At 43.6% G+C, this 22,740-nt stretch overlaps 1 protein-coding gene across 2 annotated transcripts in view; it reads right to left on the bottom strand.

Moving 5' to 3' along the window:
* The window catches only part of NBAS (NBAS subunit of NRZ tethering complex), a 297,038-nt gene that overhangs the window by 135,039 nt on the left and 139,259 nt on the right, over nt 1-22,740 (bottom strand). The window contains exons 33-37 of one of the 2 annotated variants that reach the window (XM_061622739.1): nt 19,456-19,569; nt 18,610-18,767; nt 10,379-10,483; nt 964-1,131; nt 192-305 (exon numbers count right to left, since the gene is read on the bottom strand). In XM_061622739.1, the coding sequence (XP_061478723.1) occupies nt 192-305; nt 964-1,131; nt 10,379-10,483; nt 18,610-18,767; nt 19,456-19,569 (659 nt within the window). The remainder of the gene's footprint in view (nt 1-191; nt 306-963; nt 1,132-10,378; nt 10,484-18,609; nt 18,768-19,455; nt 19,570-22,740) is intronic. The other variant, XM_061622740.1, reaches the window with a different exon arrangement.

The raw sequence follows: 22,740 nt of genomic DNA, 5'->3' as shown, positions 1-22,740 counted from the left end.
GCTCCTCCCTGTGAGGTGGGACACTGGCCCAATCTAGGTTGAACACTAGGTATCAAACGAGTGCTGCAGCAGCAGCGCTTGCCCAGCAACCCCCTCCAGACCTTATTTTAATGCATTGAGGGGGTGTGAACTCACCTATCAAGTGCTTTGGGTAGGAACTTTTAAAACTATTTAAAGGGTCTTAAACTTACATCTGCAAGATATGGATCATCTATCAGAGATTCATAAAATGGATGGCAGCCTTGCTTTTCTATTGCTGCATTTGCTCCAGTGGTGCCTTTTAATGCATCTCCAAACTCTTGACCCTTTGAGAGAAGAAAAAACACAGGGAAGCCCAACATTAAAAATGGCAAGATCTTATCTGGAGAAATCCTCTCATTTCAACAGCTATTATTTATTTATTTTATTTCTCTAAAAGCATCTTTATATCACTTAATATTTCAAAAACCTCCAAGTGATCAAAAGAGAAGGAATCATGACAGATGAATGTATGTGTCAACCCTCCCCCCCACCACTGCATTCCAGGAGTGATGGTAAAGGACAATCTTTACAATACTCAAAATAAAATGCATGTCTGAAGGCCCACATAAATCATATCTTTATGAATTTCCCATTCACCTACCCAGGCCCCTTAAGTTAATCAATGTGGGTTGTATTCAACTTGGCTCTAGAGAGATTGCTCTGTCAGTGGAAGCATTTCTGCTTGCCCAGCGGAACATTCTCCTCTCTCCTCCCTCCTTGTGCTGTTCTGGGGGTTCTCCCAACTCTCCGGAGCAGATATGAGGAGGCAGGGGGGAAAGGGGAGAAACCCTTGCACTAGCTTCTGCCAGCACAACGTTAGTTGAAAACAGCCCTGTGTCACGTAAGGATGGCAACAGAAAGCCCTTGTGGAGAATGAAGTAAATGTTTACCTAAATTATCAAGGCCAAACAGCTGAAAGAAAAATGTATGGTTACTTCTTACATGCAATGGCCGAAGGTAAGTCAGGGACTTCTTCCACCACTGTCGATCACTGACAGCATGCAGCATAGCTTTTGTAGTTAGAGTTGTGTTAGACAGAACCTTCATGGTTTTAGCTGTGGTCCACTGCAGTAGGTCAGGAGACTGACCAAAGGAAATGCTGGTGTCAACCTGTGAGTTTATGCAATACACAACCCATAAGCATTAAATACAAGCTGCCAAACAAGCTACTTAAAAAAAAAAAAAGTAACAGGTGCAAAACATGCATAAAAAGGCTTTCAAAAGTTAACAGCTAGTATAATTTTAACACTCCTTGTAAGTGGCAGTTTTTGATACAGGGCAACAAGCACAGTTAATGCACAGACAGTGAAGTTAGTACTGCAAATATTTTTAACACTGCATGTTCTTCTCTTGAATAAAAACAAAATAACATTCTGATTAACAGTAATTTATATTTATTTATTTATTATTTATTTATTGCATTTATATACCGCCCCATAGCTGAAGCTCTCTGGGTGGTTTACAACAATTAAAACATTAAAAACAAATATACAAATTTTAAAAACAAATTTTAAAAAAGCAATTTAAAAACACATGCTAAAATGCCTGGGAGAAGAGGAAAGTCTTGACCTGGCGCCAAAGTGATGACAATGTTGGCACCAGGCGCACCTCGTCAAGGTGATCATTCCATAATTTGGGGGCCACCACTGAGAAGGCCCTCTTCCTTGTTGCCAGACTCCCACCTTCCCTTGGAGTAGGCACCTGGAGGAGGGTCTTTGATCTTGACCGTAGTGTACGGGTGGGTTTGTGTCGGAAGAGGCATTCCTTCAGGTATTGTGGTCCTAAGCCGTGTAAGGCTTTATAGGTTAAAACCAGCACCTTGAATCCAGCTCGGAAACATACAGGCAGCCAATGCAAGTGGGACAGAATCGGTTTTATATGTTCGAACCATCTGGTCCCTGTTACCAATCTGGCTGCTGCATTTTGCACAAGCTGCATTTTCCGAACCTTCTTCAAAGGCAGTCCCATGTAGAGCACATTGGAGTAATATAACTTGGAGGTTACCAGAGCATGGACAACTGAAGCCAGGTTATCCCTGTCCAGATACGGGCATAGCTGGGCCACCAACCGAAGCTGGTAGAAGGCACTCCGTGCCACCGAGGCTACCTGAGCCTCAAGTGACAGAGACGGTTCTAGGAGAACCCCCAAGCTACGAACCTGCTCCTTCTGGGGGAGTGCAACCCCATCCAGGACAGGTTGGACATTCACCATCCAGTCAGAAGAACCACCCTCTAACACCATCTCAGTCTTGTCTGGATTGAGCCTCAGTTTATTAGCCCTCATCCAGTTCATTATCGCAGCAAGGCACAGGTTCAGCACATTGACAGCCTCACCTGAAGAAAATGAAAAGGAGAAATAGAGCTGCGTGTCATCAGCATACTGATGGCAATGCACTCCAAATCTCCGGATGACTGCACCCAACGGTTTCATGTAGATGTTGAACAGCATGGGGGACAGAACTGACCCCTGCGGAACCCCATACTGGAGAATCCAGAGTGCTGAGCAATGTTCCCCAAGCACCACCTTCTGCAGGCGACCTGCCAAGTAGGAGTGGAACCACCGCCATGCAGTCCCTCCCACTCCCAACTCAGCCAGTCCATCCAGAAGGATACCATGGTCAATGGTATCGAAAGCCGCTGAGAGATCAAGGAGAATTAACAGAGTCACACTCCCCCTGTCTCTCTCCTGACAGAGGTCATCATACAGGGCCACCAAGGCTGTTTCCGTGCCAAAACCAAGCCTCTAACCCGACTGAAATGGATCCAGATAATTGATCTGGATGAGACACTTGTATATTTATATATTTATATTTATACTTATTTTATATTTCACACTGTTATGAAAATTGTTCGGAATATGTATTAGCACTAGAACTTTAAGATAGCAAACTATTGATTAGAAACAGACTAAGGAGTTCTAACGACAGATGAAATTATTGAAGGTTTGCTTCATTCCCAATTATTGCGTTGAAGAGTGAGAACATAAAGCAACGAATTGCTCAAAGCAGAAATCTTTCATTCTCAACTCCTTAAGTTTATTATCGCTATAGATTCCGCTAGAACTCTGAATAGGCACAGCAGTAAATCAAACAGACTTAAGTTCTACTCAAAGGTTTGTAGAAAACAGCATACTTGTCTACACAAAAGACTAGACTTTCCAATCACTCGAAAAAATGTTTTGTAGTGTCCTTTATGAAAAGCTGAATGTCATTCTGGAACAATGACATTTTCTCCAATGAGAGTATAGCTAGTATGCTCAATGTGCTTCTGGCTACCTAAGAATAACTGATTCTGAGGAAGGAGGCTAATAAAACAGAATATAATTCATAAATGCCCATAAAGTATGTCACTTGTTTGAGAACCCTTTTAAATTCCCCTTACCAAAGTGTGTGATATTTTTGGCAGAGGAACATCTCAAGAGTAACCCAAAACTATAGCAGCTGTATCAGTCCACCTACAGGAAATAAAGAACAGCGAAAGGGCCAGATTGAGCAACACCTCCCCCCCCCAATCTGGATGATCATGAGTACACTGGACACCAGCATTGTGCCCCACATCCTCAGACATTCACACAGGGCTTAATATTGAAATATGTTCTCCTTGTGTAAAAAAATTTAAAACACAGAGCCAGAGTGCATGAATACCAGATTTTATCTGGAAAGTTCAGTGCAAGATTGGCCTAAACACATAAAATCCAAATACATTGTATTTGAAGATTATGAACTTCTGCTGTTATCTGGGGATCCGGAAGGCAGAACCCATGCACCTGTTGTGAGCCTTGCTAGCAGGGGGTGGACCAGCAAGCAGGAGGGGGGCAAGGGGGACTGGGACGTCCAAGTCGGGGAAGGACCCAGCGAGGGGAGGGATGACGAAGCGGCCCCTGCTCTGAACGTTGCCGGGTCATCTCCGTCATGCCCAGACACTCCCTGGAAGAGACCACCAGACCTGCTGGTCACTCCTCTGCCTGACAAGGCACCTCTCCCAGCACCCACGCTGCTGCTAGACAGCCCTCCCTCCAGAAGGAGAGGAACAGACAGAGACCGAGGGCCCACCTTTGCCCCGGTCCAGGAGGTGAGTGCGGCTGAAGATTCAACAAACCTAGCTCAGGAGTAGTCTGCACTTACACGCACACCTCCAACAGTGACTTGGGGTATACACAAGCTGGGAGCCTGCCCAGCCCTACTTAAGCTGGGGGAGAGGGGAGGGTTAGTTGCCGAGTCAACGTCTTCATGCTGCCAAGTTGTGCATAGTTAGTTAGAGAGGGATGCTACGTTCTGAGTAAGTCGTAGGTAGATTCATGAAGTGCACTGAACCGAAACTTTCTCTTACTTCAATAAAAAAAACCCTACAGCCATGTCTGAGTCTGAGTTCTTCAAGTTCAGGTAGGACAGCACCCCAGGGTTGATAAAAATCAACGGGGAAAAAATTAAAAATATAAAACTGGATTTTTTAAACTTAAATTTAGATTTTTTAAATTTAAATCAGATTTCAAAATTTTATTGAAATAATTAGTAAAAAGAAATGAGCCTAGGTCAAAGATATAATCATGAATGAAAATTATACAACTTCTAATTATACTCTGTGAATATGTTAATAGCAGTTAATAGAGATGGGAGATAACCTGATTGGTCCTATTCTGCAGGTGGTGTACATGAAATACATGCTCTCTCTCGCCCTCTCTTGGCCTTGCCTCTCTCTAAGTGCAAAGATAGAGATGGTCAATGAATAGGAAATTTGGGGAGATGGAGTAGATCTGGAGGAGGAGTCTGGATATAAATGCAAGGAATAGGGGAGGGGAATAGAAAGTGAAACCAAATGTGAACAGAACATATTCATGCAGTCCTGACTGAGGAAACTTCTGCTGCATGTATCCTCCACTGTAGAAGAGAAATACATAGCATGACAGCAGCAGACCGTAAAAGAGACCCCATTTGGGAATATTTTGTTTCTGTACCTGCTGTGGGTAAAACAGGCATGTGTGCAAAAGGTAAACAGTGCAACAAAGAAATCCAAGCCTGGTTGCCCAAATGAAGCATCATTACTTTGAAGATAATGAAGGGGATGTCTCTGAACATCCAGGATCTTCAGATTAGTAAATATTCTTTTGGTCATGTTGTTTTTCTTAAGGACTGCCTTAGCCATAGCTTTTGAGTGGGCATCTCAACAAACCAACTAGAAGAATAAACAACCTTATTAGTACAATTTAAAAGCCTGTTTGGTGGTGGTGATTCTGGCATATCATGACAAAAATATGATTAACTGAACAGTTGAAGCAGATTCATCTACTGAATGAATGACTTCATAAAATCATTCTGCTTTAGAACTAAAATGACCAAATTATCATCCCACTGAGGTGGATTTCGATCAATACTGAACAAGTCTGACTGCCATTTTCCCTAGACAGGGGGTCACATAGACAATAGAGAATAGTGCTGTTGTAGTGAAAATGTGCCAAGGACACTGATATTGCAGGAATGAAGGGAGGACAGATGGAACAGGGGGCAGAGCATCATTGTAGCATTGTAACATAGAATAAAGCAATGTAACTGTTGCCATGATTGTGACGGAGGTAAAGGTATATAACTGTCTGTAACTAACCACCATTTTGAGGAAGAGAGTTGAGTCCTGTACTCTATTCTGGCTAAGCGCTTAGCTAAATAAACAACCTTAAAACAGGCTTTGGCTTCATTATTAAGTCTCCTCAAAAAGATCTCAGTCGTAAATTCCATGACACCACTTTTTGATGAAACCTACATCTCCGAATATGTATTAAACAATAATGTACTTCTACTAAAATAATAATTAGAATCTTCACTAGTTATTTAAACTGTGATTTAAATAATTAAAACTGAGTCCTTCAGAGAAGCGATTTAAATCAAATCAATTCTGATGCATCCACATTCCTCACACATGACCCAGACTGAGGTGAAATATAATCCAATTCAAATGTAACGTTATGTCAAATGGAAGATCACGTGTAAAGGAGGAGGGTGAGTCTCTGGAATGCATCAAAATAATACCTATTGGTAACAACTAAGCATGTATTAAATAGCTCTTGAGAAGCTGTCTCAAATGCATGAGAGTGTTATCACATTTCAACTAGTTTTCTCTTCCTCTCTTATTCCACTAATTTGGATGGAAAAGTCATGGATAAAGTGCTGAATAAATAAGAAATAATTGATGATTATGGTGATGCTGATGATGCTGAATTGGAGATCTGAAATTATATGTTAAAAGGACATTAACTAAAAATGTACTATGGTAAATTTTAAAAAAAAGGGTGGGTGGAGGAGAAACATTTTTACATGCAACAGAATGTCAAAGTGTGAAGTTTTCCATTATTAATAGTAGTAAAAAGATATAAAGAGGAGGCCTCCTGCCAACCACCGAATAATCAACTGTACATTTTACTTCTTGCTTCCCCACTGAAGGGACCACATGCTGAGCAAAATACGGCAAAAATTCCACCCTGCTTAGAAAATAAATGGCAAAAGTTGCACTGAGCTGCATTTAAAAGAAGCTACCTCTTGGAGCTAATTTTATACACTTTTTAAAAAAGAAAAAAATGGTTGCTGAAAATGAAGTCTAAGGTTTATTTGCTTTGCTGGCTTTAGACTGCTTGACCAGTAGTGCAAGGGGCGGGCAGGAGGGACAAAATGTTGAGTAAAAAATCTTTAACTCATCATTGGGCTTTCTATGGCTAGCTATCAGGCCAAGTTCAAAATGCTGGTTTTAGTGTATAAAACCATTTACAGTTTGGGACCAGGATACCTGAAAGACTGTCTTACTCCTTATGTGCCCAGTCAATTACTGCACTCCACAGGTGAGGGCCTCCTGCAGACACCATCTCATCAGGAGGTCCACTCCACACTTTGGAATTCACTCCCCTAAAATATTAGACAGGCACCAACTCTGTTGTCTTTTTGGTGCCTACTGAAGACCCTCCTCTTACAACAAGCCTTTTAGGTAGAAACCTCATCCCAGTCTGCATCTGTGTTGGAATTGCTTTTTAAGATGTTTTTAAACTTAAAAAAAGTTTTAAGAGTTTTGTCTGGGCTCCTTCTGGGAGACAGGGTGAGATAGAAATTTAGTTAAAAATAATAATGTTCTTTAAATCTGGCTCAAAGAACTTCTGGCATAGCTCTTTAAAAAAAAACTATGATCATTTTTACCATCTCTCTCTCTGTATATAGGGGGAGGGGTGGAATAAGCAGTGGCCCCTTAGGAAGAGAGTTGGGTTGTAAACCATGTTTGCCATTGATATGATATTCAGCAGGCTGCTCCTTCTGAATGGTCATGCCATATCAGTTAAGTCTCTATGGTGCTTCTGTTTTTACCAAACTGACACTTTTCAGACTGACAATGAAGAGTATTCAAATTCTAGAGGAATCAAATAATTTCATTTATATTGCATATAATCCTATGGTTGGGATCAAGACTACGTGTGGTGTTCTCAGTTCCCACTGAAATCAATTGTTAATCATTACTAATTTGTCCCATTGATTCCAGTGGAACTAACTTACTCTGGATCCGACCTTATATTAGTGTGAAACACAACGACTCTCCTGATGCACCCCTGTGGCATGCTGCCTGTTGATGTTGGACTGATCATCAGTACAAATATTTTAGAAAATGTAGTTGGATGTCAATATGATTAAGGCTGCAGTCCTATGCATAGTTTCTTGGGAGTAAGTCCTACTGAACTCAGTAGACATGCATAGGATTGGGCTTTTAGGAGCTTAATTTTGCTGACGAGTTACAGATTTATTTATTAATCAATCAATCAATCAATTATATTTCTATCCTGCCCTTCCTCCCAGTAGGAGCCCAGGGCAGCAATTTATATCCACGGTTAACTACAGTACTGAATTTAACTGCATTCAAAGTCTCCTGCTATTATATTGGAATTTTGGGCCACATGCCTCATAAACCTGCTCTGTGGCTTGACAGCAAATGGAGCACAGTCACTGCTTGGAGACCAAGAGTCCTACTCAGTGCTAGTCCTACTCAGAGTAGAGTCATTGAAATTAATGGACATGATGAACTTAGGTTCTTAAATTTCAATGGGTCTACTCTGAGTAGGACTTAGTTGAAGACAACCTCATGTCCACTGTCAGTTTAGACATGCAACCCTTAAAATTCAGTTTATGATTTTCTCGGATTTAATATTTGGAATTGGCAATACAAAGCATTGGCTGGGATAAAGTAGCAGTAGACTTTATGCAAGTTTAGTGAAACTATTGTCTTTAGTTTTGTGATCTGATGGTTTTATTCAGGGATACCCAAAGCAGTGAGCTCTAGATGCTGTTGGGCTACACTCCCATTGCCCTCAACTATACTCACTGGGACTGATGGGAAATGTAGACCAACAACATCAGGAGGACACCACGTTAGCTATCTCTGGTTTTATCCCATTTAATTTTTGTAAGCCAGTTTCAGTCCCTCCCTAATGGAGAAAACAGGATACATTGTATAAACCAGCCTTTCCCAACCACCGTGCCTCCAGATGTTGTTGGACCACATCTCCCATCTTTCCTGACCATTGGCAATGCTGGCTGAGGCTGATGGGAGTTGTGGTCCAACAACATCTGGAGGCACACTGGTTGGGAAAGGCTGGTATAAACAATAACAAAATGTCCTTATTTTTAACCATGGCTATAAACTTTTCCCTACTTCCTCCTCTCTGCACAAATTTCCTCTTTTCCTGTTTGGCATTAACCATGGTATCACATTACATCTACACTATTGCTAAAAGTAATCATATTCTTTCTCTATTGCCAGCCCCACACGTTATTTATCAACCTGTGTGAATAATCCCATTTCTTGCTCTATTTTATTCATTACAGAAGAATTCATAAAGAAAACAAATCGTAATTTTTACAGGTAAAGTCTTTGCAATACAAGCATTTGCAAAAACAAAAAAGAAATAAAACAGCATTTAAGGGCAGTGGCAATACTCTGCCACTTGTAAGTGCCGTCCTATGTTAATGAGACCGTGCACAGTAATTACACTTTCATATTACCATGAGATATGAATAAAATCCTTGTTTTCACAAAAAGATACAAGAGTATTATGCAGATTAAGCGTAAAGTTGCCCCCTTTACATGTCATGATTTACTATAATTACTACTTTTACCATTAATGAACAACACACGCTATTTTATGGCTAAACACCATGTCTTAAATAATCTCAGAATGTTGACTGCAATATTCTAAAATACTTTTGAATAATCAAGGCCTTAGCTGCTTATAATGAGGGTTATTTTTTGTTTTATCTGAGTACCACTAAAGACAATGCAGAAGCAATTTCAATGTGTAACTGCAGCCGAAGGTAAAAGCAAGGAAAGAGGCAATTAAAGAGGGATTCTCTGTGCATGTCTTTGAAAAAGCTCTTCAAAATGAAGCCTTAAATACAGGATAAAAACCACATGGCAAACACAGCATACCTCCCCCACCCCTCCTCATTTTGCCAGCTATGCATAGTCAATAGAAGATTTATTTCTTGTAGCTTTGTAATCCAAGTTTAAAGAAATGGGTGATTTGGCCATCTCAGTCTCATTTAACTTCTGCAAATATTTGGGTAAAAGCCTATTCAAATATAATAAGTCAGGTTAGATGGCACAGATCCATATGATGCAGCTCCTTTCCTCTCCTCAAAATAGGTCATATTTGGGGGAGTGGGCAGAGGCATATACAAGGATTTCAGGTTGGCTCAAGCCTAAGAAAGTAGGTCCAATCACTGAATGACTCTGGGCTTCTGCCCTAGTTATGAACCAAACTTCAATCACTGTCTTGGATCAATCAAACAGTTACTGTGAGGTATATATGTGTGAAGGGGAATGTAGGTTGAGCAGTTAATGTGCATAATGACCAGTCATTGTGCACATTCCCCAGGCCTCATAATCCATCCATGAAGAGGGAATTATGCACATTTCCCTCTTCATGGATGGATTATATGCAATTCTCCATGAGGTCCAAGGAATGTGCACAATGACTGGTCATTATGCACATTAACTGCCCAACCTACATTCCCTTCAACATATATAAAAGTAAATCACACCAAGTGTCGTGGAATTTCCAATTTAACAGCCAAAGCATTCAAGAGTGAGCTCTCTGACTCTTGCCCGCCCCAAAAGTTTAGTTGTCTGTCCCTCTACGTGCCCTCCCTCATGATACTCTGATTGTTCTAAGCCCTTGTGAAAGGAAAACAACAACAACTGAAAAATGGGGAAGAGACAGAGGTGTGATGAAAGAGGAGCAGAGAAAAGAAAGCAGGAGCTTCTAGCTCATCTTGTTTCCATCTCTGCACCAGTGACCAGAAGAAAAAAGCCAAACGCAATGAGAAGCAACAAGTTACCTCTACAGAGGACTCTGTTTTGATTCCACCTGTGGGTCTGGAGGTACTTATGCTTTTCCCTTTTTCTGAAGGCTGGATCTGATAGTTGACTGCATTATAAAGAATCTAAGGAGGAATTAATAATATATTATATTATTATTATTATTATAAATTACTCATTACGTGCAATGTACAAAAGGTGGTGAACCACTTCTCTACTGAAGAGTATTTAGTCAGTTCTATCTTAAGGAGAGAGGGTGTGTTTCATAGTTGTGTGGGTTTTTTTAGTACTGAATTTGAATAAAAAGGAACCTAATTTCTGATCTAGAAGGAAGCATAGCCTCATCTACCTGTTTATCTGTGTATAAACAAACATGTAGCATAGGCTGTGTTAAATGGACCATTGGTCTCACCTGAAGGGTGATTTTCATAGGAGGTATGCCATCAAGCGGGTATTAGCTCCACCTATTGTCCGGGCAAGAATGTTTCTGAAGTCAAGACTAGGGGCATCAGGCCCCTCCCACTCTCCAGTTCATTCGCAGCGAGTCCAAAGAGAGATATCTAAATATGCAGGAAAAAAGGCCAACGGGCCTACCAGCAAGAACATAACACAATAACAATATGCATAATAACATGACTCTAAAATAGCGAGATAACAGTAATAGCAGTCTTGACTTCACTAATAAATGAAATAAAATAGCATAACAAGCATATATAACATTCCCAACAACATATCTAGGTATCCCCCAACTAGGCATCCAAATTTCCTCCAACTGGGAGGGTCGTGATGGCATACCTCCTATGAAAATCATCCTTCAGGTGAGACCAATGGTCCATTTTCCATAGGAGGTATGCCATCAAGCGGGATGTACCAAAGCAGCCCATAACAGGGAGGGACCACCCACAACCTAATCCTCATTAAGAACCTGTTGCAACACTCGTCTGCCAAAAGAGGCATCGGCAGAGGCATAACGGTCTATTTTATAATGCCTTATAAACAAGTGTGGGGTATACCAAACGGCAGCTCTGCAAATATCGGCAACAGGAGTGTTGGTAGCAAAAGCAGCCGAAGTGGCTGCTGACCTAGTGGAATGAGCTGTTATACTAGGTGGAACTGGAAACTTAAGGGACTCATAAGCTAAAGTAATACATGCTCGCAACCAGCGGGATAAGGTAGAATTAGTAACTTTATGCCCCATAGAACGTGGATTAAAGGATACAAACAAAGACTCAGTCTGTCGTATATCCTGGGTCCTGGAGAGGTAGGTCTTGAGAGCCCTCCGAACATCCAACGAATGCCAAGCCTTCTCTAGATGATGGGTAGGATTCGGACAAAATGAAGGAAGAACAATGTCCTGGTTGCAATGGAAAACTGAATTGACCTTTGGGCGGAAGGATCAGTTTTCAGCACAACAGAATCCTTGTGAAAGACACAGAGATGGCGAGCAGAAGACAATGCGCCCAGTTCCGAGACTCTTCTCGCAGATGTAATTGCAATCAGGAACAGGACCTTGAATGACAACAGACGTAAAGGCACAGTCCTGAGAGGCTCAAACGGAGGGAGTTGTAAAGCCTGCAGCACCTTTGACAAACTCCATGAGGGAAAACAGTGGACTACAGCCGGTGAGCGTAGAGCAGTGCCTCTGAGGAAGCGTTTGATGAACGGATGGGAGGCAATAGGGGCACCAGTGGAAGACACTGAAAGAATGGACGACAGAGTGGACGCATGGCGATGTAAAGTGTTGGGTCTGAGTCCCATCATGAGGCCCCTATGAAGGAAATGCAGCACCTGTTGTATTGTAGCCTGTGAAGGATTGATGTGTAGGGACTGACACCACTTGGAAAATGCCACCCAAGTATGTTGATAGATACGGGTGGTAGACGGTCTTCTCGAGGCCAATATAATGTCAATAACAGCGTCAGACAGTCCAGCCGACCTCAAATGTCCCCGTTCAAAAGCCACGCTGTTAGGTTGAGCCACTTGGGGTCCTGATGGCATACTGGACCCTGGGATAGGAGGTCTGGCCTGACTGGTAAGTGGCCAAGGATCCGTCACCGACAATGCAAGGAGATCCGAGAACCACGGTCGACGGGGCCAAAATGGTGCTATCAGAACCAGCCGTGCCCTCTCGCACTGCGCCTTCCTCAAGGTTCTGGCTAACAGTGATATTGGAGGGAAGGCGTACAATAGGCCATCCGGCCACGGTATTGACAGAGCATCCACTGCTTCCGCTGTCGTGTCCAGGTATCGTGTGAAGTACCTGGTGAGCTGGCAATTGCGACTGGAAGCAAACAGGTCAACTGAGAAGAGGCCGAACCGCCGCTGGAGAAGATGGAAAATGTTCGGATGAAGTTTCCATTCTCCCGGAAAGACCTGTTGTCTGCTGAGCCAGTCTGCTGTCACATTCCAAATCCCTCTGAGATGTTCTGCTTTCAGGGATTGTAGATGTTGTTCTGCCCAGTCGAAAATGAGGTAAGCTAGACTCTGCAGAGCACGGGACCTGGTGCCCCCCTGTCTGTTCAAATGTGATTTTGCACACGTGTTGTCCGTTCGAATAAGAACATGGTCCAAGGGGAACAGAGATTGAAAATGAAGCAGAACTAAGTGGACAGCCTTTAGCTCCAGCCAACTGATGCTCTGAGTCTGCTCTACTATGGTCCAAACCCCTTGCACGAACTGGGAGTTGCAGTGTGCTCCCCAGCCAAGGAGACTGGCATCCGTGGTGATAACAGTCCTGCAGGGTTCTCTGAACGGAGTGCCCCTTGAAAGATGTTGGACCTTTGTCCACCAGCGGAATGAAAGGCGCAGTGTGGGGTTCAAGGGAATTGCTCGATGGTTTGAGCTGGCAATGTCGTGTTGGAACGGCAACAAGGCCCACTGTAGTTGTCGAGTATGAACTCGAGCCCATGGAACAATATGGATGGTGGACACCAACATTCCTAGAACCCTGGCTAGAAGCAAGACGTCTGCAGATGTTTTGTGCATCAGAGATCTTGAGATGTCTGTGATAGCAGTTATGCGATCCAGGGACAGGAACACTGTCGCTTGCAGGGTGTCCAACATCACCCCTAGATGCTGTAGACGTTGGGTTGGTTGGAGGTGGCTTTTGTCGAAGTTGACTAGCCAGCTGTGGGCCTGTAAGACATGGAGTGTGAGCGTTATATGTCGATGAGCCAGCTCACTGGAACTCGCCCGTATGAGTAAATCGTCCAGATATGGACCCCTTGAAGCCGGAGGTAAGCCACTAATATGAGTAGCACCTTGGTAAATATTCTCGGGGCAGACGAGAGACCGAACGGCATCGCTCGATATTGAAAGTACTGTGAACCGAAGGCAAACCGAAGGAATTTTCTGTGGGCAATGCAAATAGGGACATGGAGATACGCTTCCTTTAGATCGATAGAGGCCAGAAAGTCTCCTTCGTGTAGGCTTTCTGTAATGGAGTGGAGGGATTCCATTTTAAACTTTCGGTACTTTACAAAACGGTTAATGAACTTGAGGTCCAATACCGCCCTCCATGACAGATCGCGTTTAGGCACAGCAAATAGGAGGGAGTATACCCCTTCCGACCTTTCTGTAGTAGGGACTGGCTCTATCGCCGCTATCTCCAAGAGGTGGCATATAGCTGTTTGCATGATGTAGTGCCTGGCTGGTGCCCTGGGACAAGGGGAGGGGTGGAATCTGTCTGGGGGTGTTTCCCAAAATTCGAGTGTATATCCATAACAAAAAAGGTCTCTGATCCAGGAGACCTGAGTCAGACGCAGCCAATGTTTGCCAAACAGAAGCAGTCTGTCCCCAATCGGTATTGCCTTAGTACTGTCTGCGCTGGCGAGACCCTCCCCTGTATGAGGATGTTGAAGAACCTCTGCGTCCCTGGTACTGACCTCTGCCGGGGGAACGTCTGTTCCAGCCTCCCCTGGAGGAGCGGAAATCATATGTTGGAAAATCGCAGCCTCGTCCCCCGGGCCGCATTCCTTGAAAGGGCTGAGATGAGCGGTACGATGCGAAACGTCGGAAATGTCTGCGCTCGACGTTTCTGACGGTGGCCAAGACAGGCTTTCGAGCGTCCTTGGGGTCAACAAGCACTGCCTTTAGGGCTTCCTCGCCAAAAAGTAATGATCCGGCATAAGGGGCCCATGATACATTTACTCTGGCATTAGAGTCAGCTTGCCAGTGACGAAGCCAGAGGGTGCATCGAGGAACAACCTGAGCCACCATAGTGCATGCTGCTAGTTGATTTGCGTCCAAGGTGGCATCGGCCACAAAAGCAGCTGTCTTACGCAATTTTATCAGTGATCTTCGCAGAGACACAGGATCTGGGTTAGGATCCTCTAAGAGGTCATCCAACCACATCATCGCTGCCCTGGAGAAAATAGAGGCTGATGTAGAAGCCCGCATAGAGAATGCGGAGGCCTCATGAGTCTTACGTAAAGCGAAGTCCAGTCTCCGCTCAGTGGCATCCTTTAAGTGACAATCTCCTTCCCTTGGCAAAAGGGATCTGGAAACTAAGCTGGAAATTGGCTCGTCTATGCCAGGGACAGCCAGTCTGGTAGTAAAGTCCGGAGCCAAGGGGTAAAGTCTGTCCGCAATGTGATTGAATCGGCGGGCTTGTAAAGGGTGAGACCATTCGTCCTTGGCCAGTTTAGCGATGGGATCTGGGACAGGAAGATAATGTTCAGCTGGTGTGGGGGATTTAAATACCCTGGCCCCCTTTATAACGGGAGTGGCAGCTGCAGTTGGTGTAGATTGAAGGCCAAGGGTATTCAACACTCTGCGCACAAGGGGTTGGTAATCTGAGGCATCAAAGAGACGATAAGACGTATCCTGCTCATGTTCCGAATGGTCACTCCATTCATCTCCTTCGTCTTGCAGCGCGAATGCGGACTCCTCCCCACAAGAAACGTCATCAACGAACCTGCCCCTGGTAATATCAAATGGATTAGGAGAGCATGATGGGTTTGTCTCATTATGTACAAAGTGGTCCCCGCTGTGTTGAGGGATAGCGGGAACTTGGGAAGGTGACTGTCTCTGAGCGAAGAATGACAGCATGCCCTGAAGTTGTGAAATGAAGTCATGGGACAGCTGCAGACCCAGAGATGTAGCCGGTTGTTCTTGTATAGGCGGAAGTGTGGACGGCCCCACAGGCAGTGAAGAGGGGTAAACCCCGGGTTGGCTAACCGTTGATTGTCCAGGAAAACCAGGAAAGTCCTCCTCATCAGAGGAAACAGCAGGGGAATGAAAAAGAGTCGTTAACTGTGCATGGGTTGACTCCTCTGGAACGGGAACAGAGACATAGCGAGGCCGCTTGGTTGTGCTGTGGCTGGAAAGATGTTTAGTTTTGGCAACCGCTTTAGAATGCGTATGCTTGACCGCCTTAGGTGGTTTAGGCTTGGTCGCCTGGTTTGTCTCTGGCTGTTGTTTCGGCTTGGTTGCCTGGATTGTCTCTGGCTGTTCTGCCATCATATATTTTAAAGGGTAGCAGTACATGGCACACGAGTGGGGCAGAATGCACAGACCCGAACAGGCTCAGTACACGGCACACGAATGGGGCAGAATGCACTGGCAGATGGCTAAGTACACTGCCACGATGGGGCAGAATGTACAATATGAACAGTCTTAGTACACGGCCACAGATGGGGCAGAATGCACAGTCCAATAGCTTTGCACAGTATCAGACAGCTTTGGTACACGGCCACAGATGGAGCAGAATGTAAAATTTTGCACAGCGTTGCACAGTATCAACAGCCTTGGTACACGGCCACGGATGGGGCAGAATGTACAGTTAAAGCAGAGTTGCACAATCCCACAGGCTAAGTACACGGCCACGAGTGGGGCAGAATGTACAAATCAAACAGCCCAGTTCATAGTCACAGCCTCGAGCAGTCAGAGGAAAATGTAGATTCAATAGGCAGCAAGATTTCGTAGCTAATCTGTAGCACTATAGTATTCTATCTGCAGCACAAACAACCACACAGGACAGATAGTGCTGAGGAAACTGAATGGAAGCGTTGAATCTGCTAACCACAGCTCTTTCCCGCTAGGCCCGTTAGAATAGAGTAGACTAAACGGTAAGGGGGTGGGAAGGGGAACAAACAAAATGGCGCCCGCAAAAAGAGTGGGAAATCTGGCCAATCAAAAAGGCTAGAACTGGTGAAGAAGCAATGGCGGTTAGGGAAAAAACCAGCAAGCTCAAAAAGCGCCTTCAAAGAATACGTTCTAATGGCGCGGGGCTGATAATCACGATCGCGGCTAGAGAGCGAGCTAGCTCTCTATTGCTGCGGGACAGACTCAGCTGGCAAAGGGAAGAGACGGAGCCGCAGCCGCAGGCTCCGAAGGCGGTTGCGGTGAGCTTACAAACGCCGCAGACCGAGCTGGGGGGAGGCGGGATAGTTCAACTAGAATGGACACTGAATAAAGAAAACAGCAGGCGCAGGCTTAGAAACTGCCGCGAAAAAGGCAGTGAGGGATAAAAGAGAAGGAGGACAGCGGCGCGAGAGCTGTAACGGCAAGCTGCCGGATTAAGTCTGTGGCCGCCTGCTAAGGAGGGGAAAACCACAGCCGCGGTCTCCTGAAATGGCCGTTCGGGTAGGCAAGGAGCTGCAGCCGCAAGCTCCTGTAAAAATCAGTGTCCGCCGCCTACAGAAGAGAGACCGCAGCTGCGGTCTCCCGAAATGGCCGTTCGGTTAGGCAAGGAGCTGCAGCCGCAAGCTCCTGTAAAAATCAGTGTCCGCCGCCTATAGAAGAGAGGACCGCAGCCGCGGTCTCTCTGAAGCGCCGTTAGGCACTCACTGGGGAAGAATCACGGGGAAAATAAAACCCTCCGAGAAAATCCCCAGGGGTAACAATCGAATTTTAAACAAAAGGTTTAACAAACAAATAAAAAACGAAGATACGACAAGGAAGGAAAAAACGTACAGAAGCACACAGAAATCTCCCACCCTGTCACAAAAACACGAAAGACTTATCTATAAGCTACACTAGCAATAATCTCAAACTTGTTCGGTACGAAGGCAAGAATGAACTGGAGAGTGGGAGGGGCCTGATGACCCTAGTCTTGACTTCAGAAACATTCTTGCCTTCGGATGATAGGTGGAGCTAATACCCGCTTGATGGCATACCTCCTATGGAAAAGAGATGATAGGTCAGATACCATGCAGTACTTACAAAATAAATAACTTGAAAGAAGCTTCCCAGGGTGGTGGGTGGAGCACTGTTAAACACATTCTGTGCATTTGATGAGGATAGTGGCAAAGTATGAAATCTTCATAAAAGGTGGTAAAAGAACTTGCATTTGTGTTATGGTCAATCCAGACAACCAGCTGTTATACATGGGTTGGACATGGAACATCTGTTTGGGGGCATCACCTTTGGCCAGCACACAATTTGACAGATTGGCACCATTTGACAAGGTAGCCACAATCAGCAAGAGGAAGGAGTAGGATCAAGCAGTAGGATCAAGGCGGAGTGGGGTGGTGGTGTTAACCTGACCTCTGGTTACCCTCATCATTGCAGCTTACCAGGATGGAGAAAGGGAGGGGCAAGGCAGTGGTGAGATTAGTATGGTGCAAGCACACCAGTAGAGCCAAACCAGCTCTCCTGAAGGTGCATTTTCATCATGCTGACCTTACTGCCACCTCCCCCACTCCATCACAGTATGCAGTGGCAATGTGGGCAACCAGAGGTCAGGTGAGTCCACCACCCACTACTGGGAGCAAGGGCGGGAGTGGTGCATACCCCTTTCCTTGCCAGATGCTTGTGTTCTCCAAATCACTCCTTTAAGTTGCTCCCCCACCTTTGGGCTTTGGTTGGGTGTTTCCCAGTAACATACTGTGGTCCCAGGGAGAAGCCTTATAAGGAGGTGGTGTATAAGGAGGAATAAATGCCTAGTTACAAGGCTAGTTTAGTAACAGCCTTCTGCCAAGGAATAAATAAGCTGAGTTTAGAATCTTTGTTTTACATTTCTCAATGAGCCCTCTGGGGCATGGAGCACAGGATCTGATTCAAGGACTTGGACTCTAGGACTAACACAAATTTCAAGAGGGCTGCTGAAACCCACATTCTAAAAACAGAATTTTGTTCAATAACAAAAACTATATATCAATAACAATATTTCAACCCAAGTATTTTTACAAGCAGTATTTCAATGCAATAAAAATAAAGTGTAAAGATGTATCCACAGAACAGATTGGTGTTTTTTTAAAAAAACATCACTTTATATTTTAAACAATTCTTTTAGAAAATGCAGACATACCTCAGTTTGCAGAGCACTGCTTGCTGCCAGTAGTGGTTCTATGGCACTAGGAGGGCAATGTGTCAAAGCATAGGCTATGAGCTCCTGCCGAACAGCCATGTCCTGGTAACCTTCAGATTGTCCTAACTGGCTACAAACTTCCCAGCTTTTAGAGGACCCTAATACAGATGTTACAAAACAATTACAAAACTGAAATTGAGAAAACTGAAATTAAGAATCGAGATTACAAAAATTAAATTGCATCAAGCTAACCATTTCAAATTTGAGAAGTGCCAAACTTCAGTTTTCAATGGAAAGCGATGGTTATAGTTATCAAAGGCTGGCTTCATTCCGTAATAGTTACACCGGTTCTGTATACTGCAGAAACATTTAATATCTCAGAAACATGATAAAGGCTGTCATTAGCTATATATAGGCACTATCCTGCTCTCATTCATTCTTCCTGTATGGAACCCAACTACATTTTATTACTATCCCCACCCCCGCATCACCCTACTGTGTGAATGGTCATGTTCTACTCTGTTCTTTAGTTAAATTTTGCAGTGCTTCAAAAATATAAAACAAAAAGGGGGCTGCGCCTCAGGGCTGATGCATTAGAGAACTAGTTTGCCAGCTCAGATGAGGATAAAAGGTTGTATTCATCCAAGTCATACTCCAAAGAAAACCCTCTGAAATCAGTTAGTTAAGTTAGTCATGTCTAAAGTTCATTGACTTCAGTGGGTGTACTCTGAGTGTGATTTCATCAGACACCACACCACCCAAAATGTTTGCCATTTTATGCTATGTCAGAAAATTAATGAGATATTTTTTGTTGGGGGGCAGGGAGAGAAAGAGATGTACTCCCACCTGAAGCCATAAGCTCCTGGCAATGCATATTTGCTGCTTTGTAATCCTGAAATTGAAGAGCTTGTTCAACTAAAAGAATCAAAACTTGTCCTTTTCTCTCCATCTGGTCATCACCTACAAAAAGTTAGAAGAAATATTGTTAAATAATTAGAAAATTCACATCTGGTTAGAAAAATTAGATGCTTAACAAGGAATGTGACAGGTAGCCACACAATTATGTGTGGATGCAAATACAAAGGGGGAGGAGGAGGAATGCATGCCATAAAGCACACAACATGCATACTCTCCAGGTTACTTCAAGATGCATACTTACTCATTTCATTCTTAGTATACTGAAGCCACATCTGGAGCAGTTATTTACCAAAGCGGAACCCTTTGAGCCTTTTGTGGCTAGCAAGTTACATTCTGCTCTCAACTCTTACATTTTGTACAGATTAACCAAAATGTTCATCTTAAACCCCCCAACCAAACCTGTTCAGACCCTGAATCTCCCAATATTGTGCCCTCACAAAACCAGACAGATCAGCATCAGTGCATAGATTTGAGTCTTAGGCCACAAGTATAGGTGAGGATCATTTGCACATAGTTTGAAAGTTTCCATCACAACCACTCATATTGATGAAGAAGTATAAGCTGTTTACTTGCTTTTTAGGATTTTACCTGCCTTCCCACTCCCATGGGAGTGTTCAAGGTAACTAACAATATTTAAAAGATAATATAAAAGTAACACACTAAAATTGTAACAGTAGCATGTAACAACAGTCCAGACTTGAAGTAACCATGGCATTTGTCACCAAGGTTAGATGCGCCTGTTGTTCAATTTAAACCAAACAATTTGCTTGCCTCCTCAGCAGGCTCAGAAATGTTTACATTCTAGAACAGAAGTCGAGGACCTGTGGCCTTCCACATGTTGTTGGACTCCATCTCCCATTATCCCTGACTGCTTACTGGGGCTGATGGGAGTTGGGAGTCAAACAATATTTGGTGTGTCACAGGTTCTCCATCCCCATTCTAAAACAAGGGATAACTTCAAAATTAGGAATATCCGGCATTCCTGACCGCTGTTCAGGACATTTAAAACCGACCCACTTGAGGTGAAATACATGCAACTACCATGAGGTCCTACACCTTTTCTGAGAGATTTAAAACCCAACCGGGAGAAAAGCTTCTCCACTGCAGTCAGAAGGAATCATAACATGATAATGAATGCTTGATGAAAGCTTTTGTATTGTTCCTCAGATATTTGCTAAGGCAGTAAATCAAGACTAATTTGTTTCTGTTTGAAAGGAATTTGGACATATTTAGATGTGGGGGAAATGGCTTTTTCTTAATTGAGCCTGAGAGGTTGCTGAAGAGAACTTTGCCAAAAACAAAAAATCACTGAAACAATGGTCTTTCTCTCTGCGTATTTTTACAAATGCTGAAATTATCCTGTGACAGTCTCCATTTTCCTGACATTTTCTCATTTCAGCTCCTGTTATATGGATATTTGCTGGTATACTAAAAGGTGACTGTCAACTCCAGCATGACTTGTAGAGCTTGCAGGGTTTTGGTGTTTTTTTAACTGAGCTTCTTCTGCAGGTTTCACAACGGAGTCATTTTAAGTCAAACCCCCTGCAGGTTTTTCAAACATTCCTTTTTATTCTTCCAATGAAACAAACTCACTGATAGGCTCACAGAATCCTGTTTTGGGAAGTAAATATAAAAACAAAAAAAGTAAAATGCTATAAAAGTGAAATTGATTCCTAATGATAGTTTTACGCCTGCAATGCCTGACAGATACAATTTAAAAAGTTAAACTGCCAGATAAAAAGGACATCATAATGCCTTAACAATTTTCTCCTTCTGAATTGCCATTGCTGTTTAAACACTGATCATCTGCTGTGTCAATGACGTGTAACATTCAGAACTGGAAAGCTAGTCCTGTCTACTGTTTGAAGATGTATCTATGGCAAAAAGAGTTTAAATAATTTGTAAGAATCACATAAAGAATTTGCTCCTAGCCCCTGGTTTCTCAAATACAAACAGATGAAACCCACTAGAACAGGGATGTGGAACCTTCTTCAGTGCAAGGGCTGCATTATCTTCTGGGCAAACCTTCCAGGACTACATTTCAGAGATAGGAGGGGCCAGAGGCAAATGTGGGTGGAGAAATTAATGTACGTTACCTTTGTACAGTAGACTCGTTTGTACACACACTCACACATCTCTCTCTATCCTCTATGTAGGGAAGCAAGAGGCATTAGCAGAGTTCAAGGACATACTGCAGCCAGGCCAAATACTCAAGGAAAGAAAGAAGCAGGGCCACTGAGGAGTGTGGCCTAGGAAGAAGGGGAATGGCTGGAGACAGTCCCAAGGGTCAAACGGAGAGGTTTGGAGGGCAACATTTGGCCCTGAGATTCCCCAACTCCTGCACTAAAACATGAACAGTGAAAGACTACCCATTTGGCATCCATAAAGACATTTTAAGGAAAACAAAACAAAACTTGAAGGGAAATCAGGTTTCACCAATGAACATCAAGACTCTCTGCCAGTTAAAGAAATGTGGGCTTTATCATTTGCAAAAGAGTAGTTCCTTGGTTTGTTCCATGATTCATTCATGTGTTACAGCAGGCATCACCTTGATTATCTTAGAACACATATTTTCTCCCATATGAGAGAGAAAGGGGAATGATTCTTAAGATAATTATTGCCATCTGCAAGTTTTTAATGTGTCTCTCTGTTAAAAGCAATACAAAGTCACACTGCAGATGACACCAGAGGAAGGGACATCACCTCATCCCAAGCTGAGCCCAGAGCTTGGAACAGCCCCTAAACTCTACTATAAATGCAAAAAACACACCCACTGCCCTATAAAGTAGGCTCCAACTGTTGAAACTGCAACTGTGACCTGTTAAAGAACAGCAACTATCATGGATGATAACACACACCACAAATGGTGTGTTCACATTCACTAGTAAATATAAAACCCAAATTAATGCATGAAAGTAGGGGAATATCACCCCAAATTACTGACAATGGAAGTTTACAATATTTCCATTTTCTGCCGCTTCTACTGTAAGACACTCTTAACTGATGGGATGTGGGGGGGAGGGGAACATCCCTAGGACAAGATATGTGCTAAGGTACTATCTCCCGTGGAGCTCATGTACCAAAAGCTGAATCAGCAGACAATGAGAACGAGTCAATGCAATAGGGCCTAAGGCACACACACATTTTTTAGGCCACAGCATTACTGATTTGCTCAGCTGATTTGCTCAGCTGTTGTAGGAAGTGAAAATGGCT

This window comes from Rhineura floridana, chromosome 4, assembly GCF_030035675.1.
Source record: "Rhineura floridana isolate rRhiFlo1 chromosome 4, rRhiFlo1.hap2, whole genome shotgun sequence".
Classification (NCBI taxonomy): domain Eukaryota; kingdom Metazoa; phylum Chordata; class Lepidosauria; order Squamata; family Rhineuridae; genus Rhineura; species Rhineura floridana.
This window is presented reverse-complemented; position numbering and strand designations above follow the sequence as displayed.